The 27,904-nt window shown below is 38.5% G+C and overlaps 2 protein-coding genes across 4 annotated transcripts in view; one reads left to right on the plus strand and one right to left on the minus strand.

The window, feature by feature from the left end:
• The window catches only part of LOC135466479 (mediator of RNA polymerase II transcription subunit 6-like), a 59,781-nt gene that overhangs the window by 12,073 nt on the left and 19,804 nt on the right, over positions 1 to 27,904 (minus strand). The window lies entirely within an intron of this gene.
• On the plus strand, positions 142 to 14,314 carry LOC135468150 (uncharacterized). Of its 2 annotated transcripts, none has more exons than XM_064746235.1 (9): positions 142 to 341; positions 2,453 to 2,587; positions 3,502 to 3,654; positions 5,556 to 5,792; positions 6,769 to 6,909; positions 7,697 to 7,909; positions 8,988 to 9,175; positions 10,483 to 10,762; positions 11,800 to 14,314. In XM_064746235.1, exons 1-9 carry the CDS (start codon positions 275 to 277, stop codon positions 12,174 to 12,176), a joined length of 1,791 nt encoding a protein of 596 aa, XP_064602305.1. In that variant the 5' UTR covers positions 142 to 274; the 3' UTR covers positions 12,177 to 14,314. The 2 variants fall into 2 exon arrangements, with proteins under 2 accessions (XP_064602305.1, XP_064602306.1); XM_064746236.1 differs by lacking the exon at positions 142 to 341 and adding an exon at positions 960 to 1,242.

Below are 27,904 nucleotides of genomic sequence, written 5' to 3' on the forward strand. Positions count from 1 at the left end.
CAAGCGTCGAATGGCCATAAAACCTACAGCAAACCAGTCTTGGAAAGGTTGTAGTCAGGATGGTTGAATCGGATGTTCTCACATGAAAAGTTATCTACTAGGCTTAAAAACAACCTCTGGGTCGCCGACACAACACAGTTATCAAGGAAAAAGCCGTTTAGAATCCACGTCTAAAAATAGAAACGTTGTCACAAGTTCGCATCCTGGGAACCCCCAAAACTCTTCATAAAAACACGCAAGCCTGTGGATAAGGCTTACAACTCAAACTGACACCATGAAGGTAACATCGGGATCCACCATGCTGGCACATGTATTATTTTGGCTCATGTCCGTTGCATCAGGTAAGACAAATATATCAGACCAGTGCAGATACGTGACAATGTATGGTGTATGCAGGTTAAAGTTTAACCGTAAACATTTTACAAACAACATTATTCATTTTGCTTCTAATTTGACTTTTTTACTTCCATTATCCATGATCCTTCATAAATGTGACACTTTCCAGAACGTTTACCTGTAACGTTACAATATACCGCTTATGTACTAGCATTATACCTATATAATGGACTTCTAGTACTAGTTGTATAGCTGCACGTGGACACATGGAACCATGAAATGGCCTCTGCTAACGAATAGTCAAGAAATGCATAATATTCAGTCTACTTTTACAGATTAAATTCTGTGTTATAAACGTCAATTACTATGATTCTAAATATTTTATAAATTTTTCAAGGATAACGATTCAGGCGCATATATACACACTGGGAATAATATATCACTACTAGCCAATGCATACATTGTAGGCCAATACGTAGGTATATTCCGTGCTATATATAGACACAGAATCCCCTGTATGACGGACTGCGTAAATTCAGCGTAGCGCCATCTAACGTCAGGGGGAGGGAACCTTGCCACAGAACCCTTGTGCTATAGTAGGCCTACATGTATCTCACAAAAGCCTTCCAAGGCGCTACCGTCTGGAGCGGGGTTGTGAAATACATATACCCACTCATTTCGAAACTAAGCAGTTTTTATATTGGCTCCCATTAAATCTAGAAGTCAGTGTTGATATGATAGTTCACCTTGAACGTCATGAAATTCGGAAAATAAATGTGAAATATTCACAAATTGTTACGGAAGCGATCCAGTTTTTGGCAGAGTCATTTTGAAATAGGAGCTCAAGAGAGGCCTACAGGCCTACACTGGGTTTCCCATACTGTTCGAGTAGGCCCCACCAATAAGGTAAGGCAATAAGGCAAGGTCGGACAAAATTTTGTCCGACCAAAGACGGAAAGCACTCATTAATTTAATGAATCAACTGGGAAAATTTGTGAAATCCATTGCCTTAGGTCTAGGTATAGTCATGTTTTTGCCACAAGGCAACCTTCCTCGAAAACCGAAACTTCAGATTCAGACATTGTTGAAAATACGCGTCAACATTTATTCATAAATTGCAGGAAGGAGTATAACCATGAATTCTTAACACATGAGCTCCTCCTTTTCGGAGTTTAACGCACAGTCAGGTCTGCACGTTACATGTGTCACTGACACAGGCAAAGGTCATTAATCATAACACTGAGTCCATACCAACCTCAAAAACATCGCAGCAGATTTCCAAACTCCAACTGGATGAAACCGATCTCAGTGAGATCCGCGCTGAGGGCATCGAAAGTTACCTGAACTAAGTTTAAAGTTCTTTTTTGTGCCTCTCTAGGTTCAGTGAAGAAGATTGAAGTTGTGCTTAAATACAGTGATGGAGATACAATAGATTTTTGGAAAATTTCAGTGCCAAACAGCGAGTTAAAGTTCATTAGTTTCATCGGTGATGCTAGTAAATTAAAAAGGTAGTATTCAAGATTCCACCTGAAAATTACATACAGTAGAGGAGGTGAGTGCTATGTAGACCTATCCTACTACACACTAGTCAGATTTGAGTTTCTGCAGCCCAATTAAATGAGAAGGATGAAAAGGAGTCATTAGGTTCATTGTGTGTGTGTATACATGTACTGTGTCAGAAGTGCTAAAGCCATTGAAGTATCATGCCAAATATCACACCAGACATGACACTCCACCCAGTCATAGTATACTGACATCGAGCCAGCCATGTTTTTCTCGGCTCTACCCTCTCAATGCTGATTGCCAAGCAAAGCAGCAACAAGTATCACCTTTAAAGCCACTGGTATGACCCGAGCTGCATGGTTTTGTTCCCAATTCTCTCAAAGGTGTCAAACTAGTAGTGAAATAAAACAGGAAAAGGTCATGCAATTATCGTCCACAGGAGCAAACATTTAGAATAGAATACTATAATGTTCATTCAACAGGGTCTGAATGATAACCATGGGCAATTTAACGTACATGTACATTGATAAGTTAAATGACGGTCTTCAGGTTTAAGTATACTGCGTGTTAGATATATATTGATATGTATGTATGATCTCCGTTTGAATTGCAGTCATGATGTCCCCATGTAGACCAGGAGAAGAGTATTGTGTTTTTGCAAGGGAGTGTTACAACAAAAACACTCAAGTGTGTTGCGGAGATATGATCAGAAACAAGAATGAGAGCCTGGGATGCTGCCTCATTAGAGGTGAGAGCATACGTTTACTATATAATTCACTATTTTATAAATGATCTTGAATGGTGTTTATTGTGTTACATCCAGAGAAGAAAAACAATGCATAGTTATAATGTATTTTATCATATTTTTTTAAATGTATGTTCACATTTTGTCTTGACGTTCAGTATGAAAATAATATGAAAAACACGATCTATTAAGTAGAGGACAGGTGATTCTCATGCAAAAATTGGTGGAGGCCACAGCACAGTTTTAATTCTCATTATGTTATGATAACTTTTGTGACAATTTATGATAAAAACGAATTAGAGTTGTGATGATGGGCAGATAGTGGTGACAAACAAGGTAGAAAGTTTGACAGGCCTTACAACAGTTAAGCCAAAACTTCAAGCTGCTTAATTGGAGAACTTAATGAGATGGCTCAATACAAAGAAAGCATGAATTGTTCTGTCTTCATCAGGCAAATATGTTCATGTTTGTACTTTAATTTAATTTAACTTGGCTGTTCCTACAATATTGATCCAGTTTGCAACTGAACAATCTCCTACTAGTTGAGTGAGGGGGGTTTATCACGTAATTGATGAAGTGTTTCTCCAAAAATTTGATCGATGTGCATGTGAAATAGTGTTGAGTTTAGCCTTGAACCCTCAATAAAATAAGTAAATAAATAAGGCCACAACAACTTAAATTGTTAACTGTTTCACGGGCAGAATAAATCTGTCTCCAGTGTCGGAAGAGGTTATAGAAATACCTAAATCAAAAAAAATAAAAAGGTGGATCTAAATACTATTTTCAGGTATTTTTATTCCAATTTATGATTTTTCAATATAAGCTCATCCATAAAACACAAAATATAATTAATTTCACCTAAAACAAAAGAAAACAACAGCTTTTCATACATGTAGCCTCATTGTTTGAATTTTCAGGAAAAGAAAGGGCAAAGTTCTATAAGACACAATCACACATGTGTTGTGGGAAGGAAATTCTGGAGAGATCACCTGGTCAGGTGTGTTGCGGTGGGCAATTGAGAAGTGCCTCCAGTGGGATTTGCTGCAGAGACAACTGGAATGGACACACAGGTATGCCCCCTATGCCACATTTGTTACATTTTATAAGAGTCATGTCAGATATTTCTCCAATGGCTTACATGTACATGTATTTGATCGTGTTTTACACTGCACCAAGAAACGAGACAAAAACAACAGCCAAACCACCAAAAACTGAACCCAAAATACTGAAGTGCTGGATGATAATTTCATTTACTGTATTTCTGAAGTTTGGTATATCAAAATGCATAATCAGAAGTTAAAAACGGCCTTAAAATAATACTTTTCAAGCCAACACCTAAGTTCTTCTGATAAGAATTTAATCAGAACACTCTTGAAAATGAAAAATGCTAAACTTTTAAGAGTAATGACAACAATGTTAGTAACTACATGTACACCGCAAGGGAGTTAGCAACTACACCGCAAGGGAGTTAGCAATTACACTGCGAGGGAGTTAGTAACTACACCGCAAGGGAGTAAGTAACTACACTGCAAGGGAGTAAGTGTACACTGAACAAAAATATGATAGTTTATAATATATCATAAAACTATGATAAAAAAAAAGTCAAGTCTTCATACAAATTTCTTTCACTCATAGCTTAGTCAACTTTTAATTCAGAACACTGGAGTTGCCAGCCATGGCCGTCTTTATCACCAGGGACAAGCAGTTGGTCAGCGGGTGTATACGTGACAACAAGGCTTTACAGTGTAGCTGTTGCAACGGTACTGGATTCAGCTATACTTTGCTTTTGTCTGCTATGGTTTTGATTTGATTGATTGTTTTTTCACTCCATACTCAAGAATATTTAACTTATATGACGGTGGCCAGCATTATGGTGGGCAGATGTGTAACCCACAACCATAATAATAATAATGGCTTTATTTCAAGAAGGTAAAATACAATGCGTATACTCAGTCAACACTGGGTTTATCTACCATGAGGCCCTCAGACACAAACAATTTGAAACAATACGTTGCATTACATATGCGTTGGAAAACATGGTAATTTGGATTGTGTGAACCACATGCAACAAGATTTTGTAAACAGTATATATATAGCTGTACAGTGGCAAATTAAATCAACACAAAGTACTTAAACAGTGAAATAATAATAAAAGCATGGGTGAATTTTTCCACCATAACTATCCCAACCAATGGAAGAGACAGGTTAGAGGGAGACGGCCCATTACCGACCCCTTTATATCTCATCCAGAAGTTGGGACCTCATGAAACACATGTTCAAAACACAGAACGAGTGATTGGGTGATGGCCCTTTCCCATCCCCTTCTCATCTGCACACGAGTGTAATGATGGCATTCTCAAAAAGAAGTATCATTTTTGGTATGTAATCCCTTGATGATATCGGTTCTTAAAACATCTTAAGGACATTGAATTTCTTTACTCAAAGCATTCCATAGAATTGGTCCTGAGTAAGAATTTTTATAAGTTTCAGTTCTTCGGAAATCTCTTTGGAGTTTTTAGGAGTTTTTAGTTTAACTCCGATAGATCTTAAATTAATAGCAGGGTTTAATTCAGTCGAGAGTATAGTAGACATATATGCTGGGAAACAGTCATTAACGGATTGCAGGTTGCTGGCAGGCCTTCTCATGTATGGCCGGAGAGGAAGCCAGCATGAGCTGGACTTGAACTCACAGCGACCTTATTGGTGAGAGGCTCCTTGGTCATTGCGCTGCGCTGGCACGCTATAAACCTCCTGGGCCACCAAAGCCACCATTGTCTTCATGGATTATTAGACAGCACCATCTTCCCCTCTAATCCAGTGTTACAGGTTTACAGATTAACTAAGCAAATCTTCTACTTTTCACATACATATATTATCCCTGATTGTCCTGCACAGGTTGATTTTTCTGTATGCCACTAAAGTGGTTGAAAGACTTCAACATCACCACATTTGTTTTGTCATTTTATTTTAGCAGGTGAGAACGTACGGTGTTGCGGTAATAAATGGTTCAACATTGCAACTCAGGAATGTTGCGAATCAGGGGACCACTCTCAAGTGCATGCCCGTGGACAAGACACAGCTTGCTGTGACCTGGATGTCTACAACACAAAGACACAGCGTTGCGACCCCTCGGGAAAGGTGTGGCCCATGTTCCAGTATCAGTGTGGAGAACAGATGTATAACTCCACTCAGCAGATCTGTTGTGATGGTTAGTTCAGATTTATTCTTATTTATTTGTTGGAATAGTGTTGAATACCCTACTCGGGAAGTTTCCCACTTAACCAGGTACAAGTATCTCACAGACCTCAGTGCAGTCGAATGTCCACATATTATTTATTTATTTATTTATTAATTTTAAAAGCCATACTCAATAATTTTACACTTCTATATAATGGCTCTCACGTTTATGGGCGGAGGAAACCAGACTGCTCCTACAGTAAACCTCTGACCTTCATCAGGTATATAACAAATTTCTGGCCTTAAGGCGACAGTTGGACATTCACACTTTCAACTTTAAGACAATAGCACATATGTAGAGAGGTATTAAAAACATCACTGATAATTCTAGCTAGAGCGTGTCATACAATCCCTGCTCTATTGGCAATTCACAGACATTAGCCAACAAACAAAAACAATAGATCCTGTGTGGACAGTTTGATTAGTCCCTTGGTTTGATGAGCATGGACAGAAAAGGTGGGCAAACTACACAGGTTGAATGAGGAAGTGGCATGTGTTTTAAACCTGTGAGATGGCGCTTGTATTACAACATCTACAACATCAGAATCTATTAGTAACATCGAACTGTTTATAAGGTGATGTCATTATTATGACCTAAGAGAGAAACATTTGACATCAATAAAATATGTGCATACTAAATTGTCCATGAGGGGTCTCTGTGGCTCAGTTGTAATGCGTAATGCACAGCGTAATGACCCAGGAGCCTCTCACCAATGCGGTCGGTGAGAGTTCAAGTCCAGTATATGCTGGCTTCCTCTCTGGCTGTATGTGGGAAGGTCTGACAACAACCTGCGGATGGTCATGGATTTCCACTGGGCTTTGCCTGGTTTCCTCCCACCATAATGCTGGCCGCCATCGTTTAAGTGAAATATTCTTGAGTATGGCTTAAAACACCAATCAAATAAATAAATAAATAAGTAAAATTGTCCATGAAATTGATTTTGCAGATCATCTTCACAACAAACCCAGTGAAAGTCATAAATGCTGCGGATCCAGACTACATGATGAAAACAAGGAAACTTGCTGTAGAGACAGAAAACATGCGAAAACTTGGCTAACAAAGAGTGGTGGAGAATGTTGTGGCACATGTAAGTGAGGTTTGTGAAGTGAAGAGTGGTGGAGAATGTTGTGGCACATGTAAGTAAGGTTTGTGAAGCGAAGAGTGGTGGAGAATGTGGCGGCACATGTAAGTGAGGTTTGTGAAACGAAGAGTGGTGGAGAATGTTGTGGCACATGTAAGTGAGGTTTGTGAAGCGAAGGGTGGTGGAGAATGTTGCGGCACATGTAAGTGAGGTTTGTGAAGCGAAGGGTGGTGGAGAATGTTGCGGCACATGTAAGTGAGGTTTGTGAAGCGAAGAGTGGTGGAGAATGTTGCGGCACATGTAAGTGAGGTTTATGAAGCGAAGGGTGGTGGAGAATGTTGCGGCACATGTAAGTGACGTTTGTGAAGCGAAGCGTGGTGGAGAATGTTGCGGCACATGTAAGTGAGGTATGTGAAGCGAAGAGTGGTGGAGAATGTTGTGGCACATGTAAGTGAGGTATGTGAAGCGAAGAGTGGTGGAGAATGTTGCGGCACATGTAAGTGAGGTTTGTGAAGCGAAGAGTGGTGGAGAATGTTGTGGCACATGTAAGTGAGGTTTGTGAAGCGAAGGGTGGTGGAGAATGTTGCTGCACATGTAAGTGGGGTCTTTGAACTGAGATTTATTGTAGGGCATCTTACATTATGACCTAGAACAAAAATTACCACTAAAAATCATCATTGTCAGAATTTATAACATGTGTGAAAAAAATGTTCATGACCATTGTCCTTGATGCCAAGATGGCTGACTGTTGTGGTGCTTTTCTTGTGATCCTGTATTTTCTGTATTTGTGCAGTCTACATAGACCCTGAGACCCAGACGTGCTGTGACAAGAAGGTGATGACAAAGGATAGATTGAATGGGCTAACAGAGTGTTGTGGGCAGGAACTGTACAACCCTCAGACAAGCCTCTGCTGTAATGGACAGATCCACTTGGTCAGAGACACCAGCAGATACACCTGTTGCGAAGGCAAAGTCATGGAAAAGAACACACTGCAGTGCATAGATGGTGCGTATATTACATTTTACCTCGTAACATGAAAACTCATTTTTTTTTTTACTTTTATTTAATTGTTCATTTTTTTTTTAACTATGAATCTTACAATACCAGCATTGTTGTGTTGCTGAATGACAATTTATACAAATACTGTCATGTCGCAAACCATTTGTGCAGACTGCTTGGAAGCCGTGAAACTTATGGGTGGGGAAAACTGGGGTGCTTGGAGGAAACCACCAGATTTCACTAGAAAACTGACAAACCTCCTGACTTGGAACTTCATTTAAGTCTACGAACTTATTGGTTAGGGTATGGTAAGCTGTCGCCAGTGTTTTCAAAAATTACAGCAAAAAAGCCAGCAAATTCCCTTGACCCTTCTCAGTTTGTTTCATGCTATTTTCACGTAAACATAAACAATAATGTGCTGAACCACTGTATTTAATTGAACATATTTCATGTGAGGCTGAACTTTCAACAAGGCTTTGTAAAGCTTACCCAAATATATAATCTGTACTTTGTTTTTTTGTTTTTTCTGTACTTTGAGCTCTTCTCGGTTTCCTCCCACCATACTGCTCGCTGCCATTTTATAAGTGAAACATTCTTAAAACATTGCGTAAAACACCAATCAAAGAAAGAAAGAAATAAACCTGTGACAGTACTACTGCAATACTCAGAATAGATAATGCATCCAATACATTTGTTGCCGAAACACCTGAATAGTTAAGACATAAACATGTCTCCGGTCACATGTGGAAAGGTCCGCCAGCCACCTGCAAACTGTTGTGGCTGTCTGCCAGGCTCTGCCTAGTTTCCTCCCACAATAATGCTTGCCATGGTTGTATAAGTGAAATATTCTTTTGTTGGGCATAAAATACCAATCAAATAAATAAATCATAATCTTGTGGACTCTACGCCCCCCTGTGAAATGACTAGAGTTTGTACAGCTATAGCAGGTGACCTGTGTGCATGGTGAACATCTCACAGGTTTGACACTTATCGAATCCAACATGACTTCCTGATCTACCAACTTGGCTGGGTTGACTTGACCATGCATGGGGTAAATGTATGCATATTTTTATTCATACTTCAGGTCATATTCACCCCTTGAGTGAAAAGAAGTGTAAACATGAGGAAAGTGACTGTGTATGTGATGGACTGAAGATCAACAGCATCCAGGCTCTTTGTTGTCATGCTGTTGTCGTCAAGAAGGACAAACCCTATCACGATGGCTGCTGCAGACACGGTGACATGGTTGATACATATAGTCTAACCGGAAAGGTAAATACATGAAGCAGGGTTGTAAGAAAAAGCATATGATGACTTATGCTGCAGACATTGTGTCATGGATAGAGTTAGATCTAGGCATCAAAACAGACAGTCAAATACCAGCTGATGTTCCAGGTCGATAAGTGGAAGTTAATTTCCAAAACAATGTTCAACAAAAAAACCTCTAATAAAGTATATACAAAGTATGAAATTAAGAGGGATTTACAATCACAGCACATTTTGATGGATGCAGTGACGTGGGACAAAACCATGTGATGACTGGTGCTGTAATATTTGAATTATGGATACATTAAAGACTGTGAGGTTTACTATACAGGTTATTCATACGCCTTGAGCTAGACCACTGCTTTATGGCTGATGATGTGGACAGTGAACTACTGCATTATCACTGATGCTGTCAACAGTGGGCTACTGCATTGTGCCCGAATCTTTACACAGTGGGCTATTGCATTATGACCCATGCTGTACACAGTGGGCTATTGCATTATGACCCATGCTATACACAGTGGGCTGCCGCATTATCACTGATGCTGTACACAGTGGGCTACTGCATTATTATTTAAGCTGTACACATTGGGCTACAGCATTATGATTGATGCAGTACACAGTGGGCTACTGCATTGTGCCCAAAGCTGTACACAGTAAGCTACTGCATTATCACTGATGCTGTACACAGTGGGCTGCTGCATTATCACTGATGCTGTACACAGTGGGCTACTGCATTTTTTTTAAGCTGTACACAGTGGGCTACTGCATTATCACTGATGTTGTACACAAAAGGCTACTGCATCTTGATCGATGCAGTACACAGTGGGCTACTGCATTGTGCTTGAAGCTGTACACTGAGCACACATTGTATACAATGAGCTACTGCATTATCACTGATGCTGTATACAGTGGGCTACTGCATTATCACTGATGCTGTACAATATACAGATGAGTCTGTTTGATTACATGTATGCCTCAATATGTATACTTTCTCACAATAAAAGTATAGTATACACATTGACATACATGTACAATTTTGTCATCAATACATACAAGAACAGAAACCATAATAAAAAAAAATGAACCAGACTACCTGCATAGCATCTTCTAAAGGAGTTCTAATAATGGTAAGAAAACCTCAGATGCACATGTTCATTTGCAGTCTTATTTTGGATGTTTAACACTGAGGCATACATAACACACGCAGTCTCAGTTGTTGTTGTTGTTGTTTTAGCACATCAAGACAATATGTGACAAAATCCTGTCATCATTACAGCTACATAAACATGTTGTCTTGGTTTTGTGTATAGGATTTTAGCCCATGCCACACTGGGGCACCTGGCAAACTCTGCAATGACATATACAACCCAAAAGTGGAAATATGCTGCAATGGAAAGAGACTTTCAAAGAAGTATTTTGGATGTTGTGCAGAAAAAGTCTTCGTCAAAACGTCAACAACGATGTGTGAAAATGGCAATGTGGTATACAAGCGCAATAAGGAAAATGATGTCATCAAGGAAACGTCACATCCCATTTCATGTGAAACTGTCTGCACAAAGAAGCTACCAAGAAACTTCAAAAATCAAGCAGGTAAAATACATTTGTGATATTTAAAGCAGGAAACTAACTACTGTACTTAAAACATGAAACAGCATCAAGTTACATGGAAGGCAATGTATTGGTCAACTTTCCTGAAGACCATTAGGTCATCATAAGTGCAGATCAAATCTGACATTTATTTATTTTATTTGATTGGTGTTTAGTGTCGTATTGAAGAATATTATGCTGGGAGGAAACTGGGGAGTCCTCAACTATCTGCAGGTTGCTCATTTAAAGTACATTATTCTGCATTGTATTCTCATAATGTATTTATTTATTTGATTGGTGTTTTTTGCCATACTCAAGAATATTTCAATTGTATGACAGTGGCCAGCATTATTGTTGGAGGAAACCGGGCAGAACCCAGGCAAAACCCACGACCATTCACAGGTTGCTGGAAGACCTTCCCACATAGGGCACTAACACTAACATCTGTATCATCAAAAGACAGATCAACTCTGACACAAACATATGTATCATCATAATGCAAACTGAATGTGAAAACAATTGCATGTGTACATCTATATATTGTTTATACAGCTGATGTTAATATTGCCGCCGATATATCATATTGTATTATTATCGTGCTGCTTACCAAATTTGACAAAAATATTCATACGTTTCAGATCACCCTGTCACATAAGAACACATGCGCGTGATCTTGTCATATTGTGCACACAGATCAGATATAAATTTTTTCTCTTACATTATACTGTAAACTAAGTCAAATACTGGCATCAACATATTCCAGAACAGTTTAATATAAGCACATAAATTCATAATAGACATTATCATGCTGTAGTAACATGAACATTTCTCCATGATATCAAACTGAGCAAATCTTTCATAAAACAGCATTAAGAATAATAAAACTGACCACATCCTATTCCCACTCCTATGTTAAGGTTTATAAGTGCATGTGCCATCAACCTACGAACTAAATCAAAGGCGAAATATCATCCACATCATTACATGTACAAGTGACTTACACTTCTTTATCTGCGATTTTTTTTTTTTTTTTTTTGCAGTTGTATTGGCGAAATTAAAACGTTTTAAACGCAAAGGGCCACAACCCTACATTGGGGGCAAGAATGTTCAGAATCTGAAGAATGGAGGAGGAGTTGGCAAAATCTTAAGAGTGCGTGTGGATCTCAGCCCGCAATGTGCACGTCAGTGTCGTCTCTACAAAGGGGATGAGTTCCTGGTAATTAGCAGTTCATCTGGTAAGAGGAGGTCTGGTAAAGTCCGGTACACACTCCAGGAGGGGGATTCTTTGGTTAAGCTAACACCTTCTAATAGGAGAACACTGAGAAAAAAGGCAAGATGGTGGTGCAGGAAACAGTGCAGGAAACAAGGCAGAACAAAGCGTACATGTAGGAAGTGTAATAACAACATCTCCTTATGATGAATGGCTGTAGATTAGTTGTTATTTATTTAGTGTGAAAATGGAAGTAAGATGTGGGAATGTTTCCCATTATACATAATAGACTGTGTCTCCAAGACTGCAGCTCTGGACTAATTTTGTAGTTTGCAGACCCAATCACAATGAAAAGTTAACTAATAAAGATTAAGAAATATCATAAAACTGGACAAAACTATTCACCTTTTTTAAAAAGCTGAGATTTCTAATGCACATTCTTGAACCTACATGTCACTTGTACCAAATACAGTATTCATGTGCATCTAATACATGCTCGCCCCGATATGGCTGAAATATTGCCAATGTGGAATTATGTCATAATCATTCAAATACATGCCAGTAATCAGCCATGGCCAGTCATCATCTATAAGACACCAGAAAGAGATGAGCATTTAGAATTTCTCTCTATAAGTCTGCTTTTGGCTATATGCACACACAGACTAAAATACCCATAGTCTCTTATGGTGGTTCAAATCTCAGCATAACAACATACTCTTTGCAGGCTTTCGTAGTGTTTTATCAAAAAATATAATTATATTTTTAGAGACTGTTAAAAAAAATCTTGCTATATATGTTATTTTTATGTTCATTTACATTATCTTTTTGATTGTGTGTTGCATTTGTTACATGTACTTGTTAATACGTCACTTGTTGTTTGTTGTTATTTGTTGTTTGACCAGGGCTTGTAATATTCCATTTGTACATTTATCTATATGATACATACAAGTACCTTATTGCTCAAGAAGGTTTGCATGTGTACATATATGTATATCTAGTAGGCTTACAATTTGTCATTTGCTTGTAATATGTGGCAATTATACTTCACAGGTATTGTAATGTACTATAATACCTGCATGTACTTATATGTGTATGTAACAATCCTATGGTAAAAACTAAAGGGTTCATGAAACTGTTATATGATGATTATAAATGCTGCAGTGTTTAAACTTTTTAATAATACAGAAATGAAAAAAAAGTTTAAAAGTTTCATTTTTCATTTATGAGGCATATATAAAACTAAAACCTTAACCTACAACCACAGATAGAGTTTAAAAAGAAAGAAAATATTAAGTTTCAAGAGTCTTTTTATGAAGGAGGCCTCCGTGGCTCAGTTGGTTAGCGCGCTAGCGCAGCGTAATGACCTAGGAGTCTCTCACCAATGCGGTCGCTGTGAGCTCAAGTCCAGCTCATGCTGGCTTCCCCTCCGGCCGTAAGTGGGAAGGTCTGCCAGCAACCTGCGGATGGTTGTGGTTTCCCCCGGGCTGTGCCCGGTTTCCACCCACCATAATGCTGGCCCCCGTCGTATAAGTGAAATATTCTTGAGTACGGCGTAAAACACCAATCAATCAATCAATCAATCTTTTAATGAAAGCAAATCGTAAGTGAATGTATGTGAAATTCAGTATGATGCTTGCCAAAAGATATTTAAAAAATGCTGCAGGTACAAGTGAGGAAATAAATAATGAAAAGAATATGGCTGGTTAAGGTGTGAAAAACTTTAAAAACAAGATGTCAGTATTCCATAATCAGATCAAACATTATTAAAACAGCCACATTCCTTTAAATATACAATGTTGATCTAGTCAGATTTTAAACAAGACCTGCTTGTGTTGGGCAACTAGTTATAAGAAAGGACGAAGTACATCAGAATATAAGTGGCTATGACAAGATATATATGTGAGAGAGTTCCACAATATAGAAAATTGCCTTCTCAGAATTCTAATTCTTTTCACTTTAAGATGCATAAATTATGAAAGATTGTCATGATAATCTCTTTAAATTTTGACTATACTTTCAACATCTGCATATAAGCTCAATACGATTATTGTGAAAGGAAATGGCCAAATATTGTTGTAAAAAACAATTTGACTTCCCAAACGGGTGTTCATGTTTCAAAGTAATGTCTCAGTTTTAATGAATTAGATTAAGGATTCCTTAATCAGGTATGTACGTTTAATACATGTCTGATTTAAAAAGAGTATTCTACAAACAAGTAACAGGTGTACATGTAGTTTTTCAGGTACTTTGCCAATTTGTTATTTATTAAAACAGTTGTAAGATGTGCACAATTTAAAATGTATATATTTTTTGTACAATTTCATTAAATAAATCTTCTACATGTGTATGTGTAGTTATGTGTATTTTATGTTTTATTGTCAGATATTATAAATTCATATGCCATACTCAAGAATATTTCAAGTTCACTTACACAAAGGTGGCCAACATAATGGGAGGAAACCAGGCAGATCCCACGGTGAAACCCACAACCATCCGCACATGGCTGTCAGACCTTCCCATGTACGGCCTGGGAAGAAGCCCGCATAAGCTGGACTGGAGCTCACAGAAATCACATTAGTGAGAAACTCTTGGGTCATTGCGTCATGATGGCATGCTAATCACCTTGGCCAAGGAGGCCGCTCAAATAAAATAAATGAATACATTGTTTCTAATATGGGTCATTCATTGTGATATGAAATTGTGCTTCTGTTGATAAATTAAGAAATCAAAACACAGTTAACATTTGTAATATCCATCTCCCCTGTCCTCAATTACATTTTTTTATTAATTTGATTTGTGTTTTATGCCATACTCAAGAATATTTCACTTATACCACAGTGACCAGCAGTATGGTGGGAGGAATTCCTCAGTTACATAGACTCCGTAAAAGCTTATATCCCTGCATAGTAGGCCTAAACTTGTGTATCAGTGAATATTTTAAATTGATATGTTCCAGTCTTTTGTTGCTGTTATGTCACAATATATATATATAACTTAATACAAAGGTACTGTCAGTGAGTGCATGACTGGAGTATTCAACTTCAGGGAGGCACATGTCATACAACCTGTATGTACATATATATCTTCTCAATACCTCTTCTGAAGTGGAAAAAAAACACAAAAATCCCCTTCCTCATTATCTTTTAAACTTAAATGTACATGTACATATAAAAATCCCAAGATGACAAGGTTCTTATTTTTGGCATATAAACTAGCCCCTAAAACTAGGAACTAAAGAATAGCATGTGAGTATGTTGTAATATATTACAAGGGCAAGTAAACTCTTCATGCAGATGTAGACTATGTATTTGTATGTTTGTCAAGTGAAGCATGAAAAGGCACATGATACAGCATATTTCATGTTAGTTACAGACAGTCCTGAAATTCCTGAAATATGGAGACTATCTAGATCGAATAACATTCCAACATCATATTTACTGAGGGGCATTATCCAAACTGAACGTGCAAGTGGGCATACACTAGGAATGGACAAAATATGCTTTCACTTGGAGATGAGATATAAATCTCAAAAGGCTCTGTTTTTTTTTTTTTTTGTTTGTTTGTTTGGCAGGAGGTGGGGTTAATATCACTTATAACATTATTTCACACAAACAGACAACACCCAATAAGGGAGGTGACGAGCATTTTTGTATCTTATGTGTTATGTACATGTGAAGATTAAATTTACAAATGTTAAAAATTACATGTAGTCTCAGCTCAAAATATTAATCTGTCATTGCACTTAATGACAGAAACAATTACACAACTGTAAAGGAAAGAAAAAATGGTGGTTGCATCTACACTGTATTGCTCAATTCCTGTAGCAGCATTACAAAAGCAATACAAGAAGGTACTCTCATAATGGACAATGGTTTTATGGAAATAAAGAAACTTGCGCAAACGTATAATTTCTACATGTATACTAACCTCTCTATTTTATGCATATTTTCTGTTGAAAATTTTCTGAAATGATGTCATCAATGAACTCAAAGGAATGCCACACCAGCTGAACATTCATGCTTTTCTCCCCCAAAGAGTTATTTTGACAGTATCGTTGTTAACATCATGATTGCTGGCTATTTCATTTTCTGACTGACCGTTTACAATTGAACACATCTGCATGTTAAGATATTAAAAAAACATTTCATGTATCCTTAACAGAACAACCTTAAACAAAGGCATACAATTCATAAGGAAGATATAGTTATGTACATTATGCAGTAGGTATGTACATTATGTAGTAGGTATGTACATTATGTAGTAGGTATGTACATTATGCAGTAGGCATGTGAGTGAGTGAGTGAAAGTTTTAACGTCTCTTTCAACAATATTTCGGTTTTATCGCGACAATAAAATGTCAAGTAGTCAAGTAGTAGCTTGATATAGGAGCAAATAAGTGAACGCAAGTCCGAATTTGGAACGTCAGTTTGGGTAGTAACGGAATGCAAAGCCGCCTTCGCGGCTTCATCTGCAGCAGTATTCCCAGGGATACCCATATGCCCGGGCACCCAACAAAAGACAATGATAAAATCTTCATTAAGTCGTTTAAACATCTCCCTGATAGACAGAATGTCTGGATGTACAGGCGAACTAGCCCGAATTGCCTGGAGGCAGGAAAGGGAGTCAGAGCAGATGAGAAATCTGCCACCTCCTAGCTCTGGAATGGACCGAAGTGCGCACAAAATTGCCTTGGCTTCCGCAGTAAATACAAAACAGGAATTTGGAAACCGAGTTGAAATGGTTCTGGGCCCAAGGACAGCGGCAGAAGCCACGCCATCATCATTCTTGGAACCGTCAGTGAATATGTGGTGATAAAATGGATACTTTGAACACATATTACTAAACTCCTGCTGGTATACAAAAGGGTTGGTGGAAGATTTCTTCAGGGAGGAAAGCGAGGTATCAACCTGAGCCTCAGGACATAACCACGGTGGATCTTCCTGGATGCGTATGGGGGTGATAGTATCCAGCCCAAGTCCAGTTGGTTGCACATGTTCCTGGATGCGGACACCCAGTGGAGGAAGTCTTCAAATTCCGGATGGAAGACACAATCAAAGGCTGGGTTGGATGGATTGGCTCTAAGCTTGGTGATATACTGTAAGGATAGTTTAGTTCTCCGAAGCTCCAGGGGAGGCTCGTTTGCCTCAACATACAGACTCTCCACAGGAGAGGTACGGAAAGCACCTAAGCACAACCGTAGGGCCTGGTGATGTACAGTATTGAGTTTCTTCAACTGGGAGCATGACGCACCTCCATAAACACTGCAGGTATAGTCTAGCTTAGAACGAATCAGTGCTTGATAGAGCTGAAGTAGGGTTTCATGATCCCCTCCCCATCGAGCACTAGAGACAACCTTCAAAATATCAAGCGCCTTTAGGCATCTGGCTCTAAGATAATTAATGTGAGATTTAAATGTAAGGTGCTTATCGAAGATCACCCCGAGGAATTTTGCCTCTGGCTACCCTATCTTGATGGGGGACACATCTAAAAATACCTTGGGGTCTTCATGGGGGAAGTACTTCCGACAAAAGTGTACACAGTTAGTCTTCGACTTGGAGAACTTAAAATCCGTTCTCCAGTGCCCAGGCATGGATTTTGTTAAGGCAAATCTGCAGCTGTCTCTCAATAGTGTGCATACCTTTGCCTTGACAAGAGATACCAATATCGTCCACAAAAAGGGACGCATTCATACTAGGAGATAAAACTCTGGCAAGGCTATTAATCTTAATGCTAAAGAGAGTAACTGATAAAATGCTGCCTTGAGGAACCCCCTGATCTTGTTTAAAGTAGTCAGATAGGGTAGCCCCAACCCGAACTTGGAAGTGACGATGGTCTAAGAATTTACGAATAAAGTCAGGAAGCCGACCTCTAAGTCCAAATCCATGCATATCTTTCATAATGCCATATTTCCAAGTAGTGTCATATGCCTTTTCCAGATCAAAAAAGACAGATACGACATGGTCACGATTAACGATACCGTTCTTAATAAAGCATTCTAGACGAACAAGGTGATCAACAGTACTGCGATTCTTTCGAAATCCACATTGAATATCGCTTATCAACTCATTAGTCTCCAAAAACCAAACCAAGCGATTGTTAATCATCCTCTCCATAGTCTTGCATACACAACTGGTTAAGGAAAAAGGACAATAGTTATTTGGATCGGTAGAATCCTTTCCGGGCTTTGGGATGGGGACAATAATAGCGTTTTGCCATGAGGCAGGAAAATTCCCGGAAATCCAAATGGTATTAAAAATTCCAAGAAGCACCCTCAAGGAAGATTCTGGAAGGTATCGTAAAAGCTGATAGTGGATATCATCTGGCCCTGGAGTTGAGTCATGGGCCTTGCTCAGGGATGCGGATAGTTCATGTAGAGAAAATGTAGCATTGTAGGATTCTTCATTTGAGGATGTAAAATCAAGAGGACTTGCCTCGGTCCGTTCCTTGTTACGCTGGAACTGAGGCAAGTAATTATGTGAAGACGAATGGTGCGCAAAAGAAGCGCCCAACCTATTGGCTATGTCAAGTTTTTCTGTCAAAGAATTATTCCCGTCTTTAAGATGATTGACAGTGACATTGGATCCCTTGCCTTTGATGCGTTGGATCATATTCCAGACTTTTGACATAGGGGTACGATGATTAATCTTAGAAACATAACGTTTCCAAGAGTCACGTTTGGACCGTTTGATAGTCCTACGGGCTTCAGCTCGAGTACGCCTAACATCGTCTAAATTACCGGGAGGTGGTCTACATCGGTACACGCGCTCAGCATGTTTCCTGAAATGCCTAGCTCGTTTACAGCCCTCCGTGAACCACGGTTTCTTAATACGGGGAACCGCACAAAATTTCGGGATACATTTGGAGGCTACATCGATTAGCTGATCCGAGAATAACTGGATAGGATCAACTGCATCAAGAAAAAGGTCGCTAGTAAGTGTTTCACTTAAAGTCTGCTTTATCATAATTTAAGCGTGGAAGGGAGGAAGATACCGGCTCCTCAAGGGTAAGTATGGTGGGGAAGTGGTCGCTTCCGCACAGATCATCATGGACGCTCCAGCTGAATTCCAATCTTAGCCCTGCATCAGCCAAAGCTAAATCAAGGACCGAAATAAATGCCCTATGCAGGATGAAGGTAAGTATGTGTGCCATCATTTAAGACGCATAGAGAGTTATTAGATATAAAATCCTCCAATACAGAGCCCTTCTGGTTACGTTTAGAGTCATCCCAGAGAACACTATGGGCATTAAAGTCACCCAAAAGAAGACACGGTTTAGGTAATTGATCATATAAATTTTGCAGCTCTTGTTGGTGAAGAGTAGAAGAAGGTGGTATATAAATAGAACAGATTGTTAATACTATACCCAGTGTGATACGCACTGCCACCGCCTGCAAATCGGTGTTCAGTGCCATTCTATTGTGTATTACACCCTGCCTAATCAAAAGAGAAGAACCCCCTGATGCCTTTCCATTCGTAGACGTGGCAACAGCGTGATGAGATACATAACCTCGACATTGATAACTAGGATCAGTCATCAGAGTTTCCTGCAAGCTAAAAGCTATAGGATTGAGGTCTTGAGCTAACATCTGGAGCTCTGCCAGGTTACACCTCAATCCTCTACAGTTCCACTGTAAGATCTTTGTAGTAGCCATTATTAATATTTATCTATTCTTTTTCTTTTTTCTGGACTTCTTATACATCACTGCCCTACGTTCAGCAAAATCCTCCTCTGACAACGTTATCAAGTTCCTCTGTTTTTTAACCATGTCAACTTTAGAGTCTCGTCGCAATGTGCGATAATATGACCCCAGGGATGTTGAGACAGGTACCAAGACCTCACCCTTGCCATTGGTATAGGCAGGCAAGTCTTCGGGTGCATCCATTTCCGAAAGAGATTCCTCCATATTGGATTCTCCACCAGCCCTAGACATATCAGATTGCTGAGAGCTTCCCTGAGGATCAAGGCAATCTGCTATATCTCTAGTGTCTAACTGTGACATTGTAGACGGGTCAGGGCTGAACGTGCTACCCCATAAGGACGGGCTCTTACCAAGTGCACCTTTGGAGGGCGTCACGCCACTGGATTGCGTCTCCTTAATGCAGGATGGCGTAGTATTCGAAATTTCTGACGATCTAGGGGGTGAGGAGGTATTCGAGATTTGACTCATACTGACAACCCACTCCGGGCTATTTGACATCTGAGATGCCTCGCAAAGGCTCTGGGGCCCACCTACTACTGGCGATCTGCTTAACTTCCTGACCTTATTTGTAGCATCAATGCGCTTATGTCGAATCTTTTTGCTGGAGGACATGGAGTTAGTGACAACTTGCCACTCTCCAGCTTCCTCGTTGTCAGTAGCAGAGTTATCCAAAGTCCCTTTATTTTGTTGACTGGAAGGAACAGACTCGCCAGAAACCCCAATTTCCATATCATCCCCATGTCCCTCACTATAATTACCATCATCATCTCCTCGACCTTCATTCTCATCTTTATTGTCACCTTCAACTTCATAAACATTACTATCTTTATCATCATCATTATTATCATTGCAATCGTTATCGTCATTATTGCCATTGTCATTTTCATCGCTCAACGGGCAGTCCTTTTGAAAGTGGCCTGCCTGTTTACACTTGAGGCATTTATCCTTTAAAGGACAGTCGGCCTTGAAATGTTCTGCGCTATCACAGATGTGACAGGCACGGACCTGACCTCTGTACCACAAAGGAATTCTAAAATTCCCAACCGAAATTGATTGTGGAATGATCTCGGTCACACCACTCATGTAAATACGGCGCATACCATTCTCAAGTGACCTATCAAAAAGGTAATGTTCCTGGCTGACGTGATGGACCGTGCCATACTGGGACCTCAAACCTGGAATAGTGTCATCGGGCACCTCGATCAGACATCGAGATCTAACCAGGAGCCTTTGCTCCTCCACATTATATATTGGACAATCTACCCCTTTGAATGAGAAGCTGCTAGTCAACAGCTGTTCCTTCACAGTTCGCGTAGCCGCTGTAAAATTCCAGACATCTCTAGAGACATTGATTAGTCCCTTTAAGACATTAGGCCCACTCCCCACTAACTCCTTTAGCTGATTGTATACTTCAACCGGTTGTACACCTCCCTGTATTACAAGGTTAAGGCTTAAGGGTCTATTTACTCGCCTTGCCCACAACATTGTGGGCCAGGGCGAGAACTACTACCCTAAAGAGAGGACCACAACTATGCGTTTGGAACAGTGTGGATGCTGAGTGCAAAATAGATACAATATTACAAAGTGGAAATGCACTTAACTATGTACAGTCTATTTACAGAGAGGCTAGTGAATATGTCCTGCCTCTAAGAGCGACAGAACGTAATGTCGCACCACCTTCAGACTGGGTGACCACTAAACAAAAGCTGAGAGCACAAAGGCTAGTTCCACGGCCAGCCAGGGACTCGCAGTAGGTATGTACATTATGCAGTAGGTATGTACATTGTGCAGTAGGTATGTACATTGTGCAGTAGGTATGTACATTATGCAGTAGGTATGTACATTGTGCAGTAGGTATGTACATTGTGCAGTAGGTATGTACATTATGCACTAGGTATGTACATTGTGCAGTAGATATGTACATTGTGCAGTAGGTATGTACATTATGCAATAGGTATGTACATTATGTAGTAGGTATATACATTATGCAGTAAGTATGTACATTATGCAGTAGGTATGTACATTATGTAGTAGGTATGTACATTATGCAGTAGGTATGTACATTATGCAGTAGGTATGTACATTATGTAGTAGGTATGTACATTATGCAGTAGGTATGTACATTATGTAGTAGGTATGTACATTATGCAGTATGTACATTATGCAGTAGGTATGTACATTATGTAGTAGGTATGTACATTATGCAGTAGGTATGTACATTATCTAGTAGGTATGTACATTATGTAATAAGTATGTACATTATGTAGTAGGTATGTACATTATGCAGTATGTACATTATGCAGTAGGTATGTACATTATGTAGTAGGTATGTACATTATGCAGTAGGTATGTACATTGTTTAGTAGGTATGTACATTATGTAATAAGTATGTACATTATGTAGTAGGTATGTACATTATGTAGTATGTACATTAAGTAGTAGGTATGTACATTATGTAGTAGGTATGTACATTATGCAGTAGGTATGTACATTATCTAGTAGGTATGTACATTGTGTAGTAGGTATGTACATTATGTAGTAAGTATGTACATTATGCAGTAGGTATGTACATTGTGTAGTAGGTATGTACATTATGCAGTAGGTATGTACATTATGCAGTAGGTATGTACATTATGTAGTAGGTATGGACATTATGTAGTATGTACATTAAGTAGTAGGTATGTACATTATGTAGTAGGTATGTACATTATGCAGTAGGTATGTACATTATCTAGTAGGTATGTACATTGTGTAGTAGGTATGTACATTATGTAGTACGTATGTACATTATGCAGTAGGTATGTACATTGTGTAGTAGGTATGTACATTATGCAGTAGGTATGTACATTATGCAGTAGGTATGTACATTATGTAGTAGGTATGGACATTATGTAGTAGGTATGTACATTATGCAGTAGGTATGTACTTTATGCAGTAGGTATGTACATTGTGCAGTAGGTATGCACATTATGCAGTAGGTATGTACATTATGTAGTAGGTATGTACATTATGCAGTAGGTATGTACATTATGTAGTAGGTACGCACATTATGTAGTAGGTACGTACATTATGTAGTAGGTATGTACATTATGTAGTAGGTACGCACATTATGTAGTAGGTATGCACATTATGTAATAAGTATGTACATTATGTAGTAGGTATGCACATTATGTAATAGGTAGTAGGTATGCACATGATGTAGTAGGTATGCACATGATGTAGTAGGTATGTACAATATGTAGTAGGTATGCACATTATGTAGTAGGTATGTACATTATGTAGTAGGTATGTACATTATGTAATAGGTAGTAGGTATGCACATGATGTAGTAGGTATGCACATGATGTAGTAGGTATGTACAATATGTAGTAGGTATGCACATTATGTAGTAGGTATGTACATTATGTAGTAGGTATGTACATTATGTAATAGGTAGTAGGTATGCACATGATGTAGTAGGTATGTACATTATGTAGTAGGTATGTACAATATGTAGTAGGTATGCACATTATGTAGTAGGTATGTACATTATGTAGTAGGTATGTACATTATGTAATAGGTAGTAGGTATGCACATGATGTAGTAGGTATGCACATGATGTAGTAGGTATGTACAATATGTAGTAGGTATGTACAATATGTAGTAGGTATGCACATTATGTAGTAGGTATGTACATTATGTAGTAGGTATGTACATTATGTAATAGGTAGTAGGTATGCACATGATGTAGTAGGTATGTACATTATGTAGTAGGTATGTACATTATGTAATAGGTAGTAGGTATGCACATGATGTAGTAGGTATGTACATGATGTAGTAGGTATGTACAATATGTAGTAGGTATGTACATTATGTAGTAGGTATGTACATAATGCAGTAGGTATGTACATTATGTAATAGGTATGTACATTATGCAGTATGTACATACATTATGTAGTAGGTATGTACATTATGTAGTAGGTATGTACATTGTTTAGTAGGTATGCACATTATGTAATAAGTATGTACATTATGTAGTAGGTATGCACATTATGTAATGGGTAGCAGGTATGCACATGATGTAGTAGGTATGCACATGATGTAGTAGGTATGCACATTATGTAGTAGGCACATGTACAGGTATGTATTTGGGTAGTAGGTATGTATTTGGGTAGTAGGTATGTATATACGTATGTTCATATGCTTGGGGTTTAACGTCCTTTACAATTTTTCGATCATACGACGAGGAGGAGTACATATACTGTGTCTTCTTGTGGCAGAACAAGTCCATGCCACCAAAGTGCTGTCGCCACTGACGTATCATGCCGAAGACACACGACACCCCACCCAGTCACACTGCACTAATATCGGGCCAACCACCTATATTTCCTTGCTCTATTAAACCTCAGAGTGCTGAGCGCTAAGCAAAGTACCATTTTTTTTTCTTTGGTATGACCTGACCTGAATTTGATCCCGAGGTCTCCCGACATCGATGCTCTAACCATTAAGCCACAAAAGCAGTCACTGTTAGGAGTAGCCCTGTCTGCATGCATGGCCATTAAGATGGATGCCCGCAAAGTCTACCGTCAGACACTGAGCTATAAAGTAAGGCTACATGTACCAAAGAGTTTGCCTGTAGGAGACACAGAAATGGAAAACTTCAGGTCAAGGATTCTTATACACAAAAGAGACATACATGTACATGGAGGAAGTGAATTTGGCAATTAACTGTCATTAATTCAACACAGAGGGAATAATTTCCCTCATGTTATTGTACTCTACATGTAGATGTATTTAAAACCCAAGCTCAATACCTCCTCCACCTTTTCGCGCATCAAAGAGCAACTTACAGTACAGTTTATGCACATTTTTAATCTGATTTTGGAGACATAACAACATTGGTAGGACTGGCCAAAATCCAGGGCTTTACACAAAGTATAAGTTTATCTGACTTCACATGCCTTCAGAATATCCTCAAACAAACAAGCACCCTGCAAGCATGTGAAAAGGTTGAAGTACAGTACATGGATGAGTGTACATGTACTGTGAATCTTCACCCTCTACAACCACTAGAACACTTTTTCAGAGGAATTTACACACAGAATTATTTTGAAAATGATGCTCAAAATGACTTGTATGGTTCATTAAAGATGCTTCTTAAAACTGTGCAAATTATTTCCCTAGTCCATGCCCCATAGTTCTCTCAGAATACTTCAAAATACTGGTTGCAGAGGTGTTTGAAAAGGTTGAAGGGTTGGGGTATGTTCTACCCCGTCATATTGAAGAAGACGTAGATTTACATCCATTTATGATCGAGACGTCTGTGTCATTTTGTCATAGTGTGGGACTATACCTCTTACACACAGTGTCTTTCTTTCTCATTTTCTTGATTTTCCTAGATTCTTTCTGGTCAAAACTTAAAAATCCCACAAGTACATGCACCAGAAATACCATGAGTCATACAATCTAAGATTAAAATTCACTATTCCAAACATACGTAAATTATTGGGTCAGTGAGAAATATACACTGTATACATAATTCCCATCACAACATCTGGAAATTTTGGCTGCATGACAATTTGTTTACTAGCTAGTCCTGTCTTCACAAACACATTTTGTCAACGTCTGTTCCATCACAAGGTGTGTCAAACTTCTGAATCCATGAAAAACACATGGGTATTTTCTGGGAGTTACCCAGGAACATTCAGAACTTAAGTTTGTGCACCCTGAGTCAATTTGGGCCGCAAAGCCGCGCCTATATATCATAAACACCATCTTTATAGGTCAAACCTGCTATGTTCCTGCATGTATAATATACCAAACAAACCTACACTCACAACCATGCACTTAATCTAAAGTAATATACCAATAAAGATGCAACAAAGTTCAAAATATCACATTGATAATCATATTGTTTATTCTTCAACTTATCAGAAAAGAAATCTGTGCACTACTGAATACTGTGGTTACCACATCATGCATTCACCACATTGCACTTAGTTAAAGTGTTAGTAGTTCAAATCCCACCATGCATTCATTATGTTCCACAAATATCTTTTAGATATAACAACCACATAGATATACATGTATATATATATTGTTAAGCTGGAGATAATAAAAAAGGAATTACTGTGCTTCATTTGAAGTTTGGTGAGTAAAACTGCATTTCCACAAGCACAAAAAAGCATTCAGTGATACTTTTGATGGAAACATTTAACATTCATAAGAGATTGATCCAACTTCAAACAAACAAAAAAACAAATATTAAGTGGACCTGTTAGGCCCTTATAATGGCAAAAAAAAAGAGAAAAATAAATGGTAATTAAAAATTAAGAAAGAAAAGGGATAAACAGGATTTTCTAAGACTGCCAGGTATGTAGCACATGCATGTATGTTTCCAAGAGCATAGTTCCATAAATGAGTGAAGAAATAAAATATTGGTTTCAGATGCTTGGACTATTGTATTGTACCTTTAATTTACTGATGATAGACTCATAGCCAAAAGAAAGGATACGTTGTTTGAATTTACACATTATTTGTTTTTCTCATTTTCAGTAAAATCTTGAAATTTCTGGTTAAACTTATTACCATATTTAAATTCAGAACACAAACGCAGCTATTAGACAATCGTCACAAAGTATATCAAACATACATAAATGTACATGTAGATTTCAAAACTGGACACTAATAGTAACAACAAAGCCCTTATCACTGACTTGATACCTCAACTGGTAGACTAAAGCAGTAGGGCTACCCAAAGCCACAAGTTGATTTCTTTGGTGTTTTACGCCGTACTCAAGAATATTTCACTTACACGATTGCAGGCCATGGTCATGAATATTTCACAAATGACAGCAATCAGTTTTATGGGTAGAGGAAACAGGAGTGCTCTGTGGAAATAACCAACTTTCCACAGGTAAATAACTGCCCATACCTAACCTACAGATTTTCATACTATACTGCGGAAATCAATGGGTTTTCAACAAACTTGCGCAAATGTTCATGGGAGCATTGTCAACCACTCATTGTCAACAAGACCCCACAGGCAATGAGAGCAGGGAATTTATAAATTCCCTGCCCAATGTTGGATTTGAACCTACACCTTGTGTGTCCTCGAGATTGAAAGGCAAACGCCTCTAACCATGTGATCATCACCCGCTCCCTAAAGCTATTTTATTCTTCACACCTGAAAATGTAGATTAAATGTATTTCGGTATGAGATTTGATAAAGTGCTAAAGTTGAGAGGTGTACCTGTCAGTGTAACATAATTGAAGACTCATAATTTGCATGATGCGTAAGCAAATTCGCAAAAGTACATGTACATGTGTGTATAACTAAAATTATTACAGTTCCTACATTATTCCTATTATTACAGGGACTCAGGAGTTTTACAGAAATGAGCTGTATAATCCTAATCAAGAACTGTAACTAAATTAAATATAATCACATCACACAAGTAAAGGTATGTTACAATACCTGCATATACATGTAGCGTATTCAATGAGTGCAGGTTACTGGGACAATGAAAACACTGTCTGTGGCTTTAACTGGGACATTCCCTTCAAATTTTAAGGTAATTTTTCAAGTATTATACAATCAGTTTTTCTTTTCAAAACTATTTAAGAAGATGTGTTTACTATGTGTTTATACAGATGATTAACACTGCCACTGTAGTGACTGTCATATAAGGTGCATGCAGCACTACTACATAGAACAAACACAGAAGTAAATTAACAATAAATTCCCACTAGCTGGCTCATTCATGAATTTAAAGGTAATCATTCTTTGGCCTAGAAAACACCCACATTGTATGTACCTGTACCTGTATGTACATGTAAAGAGGGCAGGTCACTTAAACCTGACACAGGATTTCCTGCTCTTTGAAAATATGTAACCCCATGTTCACAGGAATGTGAACATTTCTAGAAGTAGCTTAGCACAAGCATAAATATACAAATGTAGGTGTACTATACTAATATTACTAAAGGATTCATTTATCTATTTAATTGGTGTTCCATTGAGCAGAGTCTTGGGTTGGGGGGGGGGGGGGGGGCAGTAAGTTGCCGGGGTAACCCACAACCATCAACAACCTGTACTATTAAAGGAACGCATATACCATACCATAGGTGTACAATGTGTACTCAACAAAATTATAATAATAATCATTTTTTGACCTAGAACACATCCACATTGTATGTATGTACATGTAAATAGGGCAGGTAACTTAATGCTGACACAGGATTTCCTGCTCTTTGA

This window comes from Liolophura sinensis, chromosome 6 (genome assembly GCF_032854445.1).
Source record: "Liolophura sinensis isolate JHLJ2023 chromosome 6, CUHK_Ljap_v2, whole genome shotgun sequence".
NCBI classification, from domain to species: domain Eukaryota; kingdom Metazoa; phylum Mollusca; class Polyplacophora; order Chitonida; family Chitonidae; genus Liolophura; species Liolophura sinensis.

What these genes read in the sequence shown, in the direction of transcription:
- LOC135468150 (XM_064746235.1), top strand. Translation starts at nt 275, where the DNA reads ATGAAGGTAACATCGGGATCCACCATGCTGGCACATGTATTATTTTGG. An exon ending in CAACTGGAATGGACACACAG is followed by an intron (nt 3,655 to 5,555) that starts GTATGCCCCCTA and finishes ATTTTATTTTAG; the next exon opens with CAGGTGAGAACGTACGGTGT. An exon ending in CATATAGTCTAACCGGAAAG is followed by an intron (nt 9,176 to 10,482) that starts GTAAATACATGA and finishes TTTTGTGTATAG; the next exon opens with GATTTTAGCCCATGCCACAC.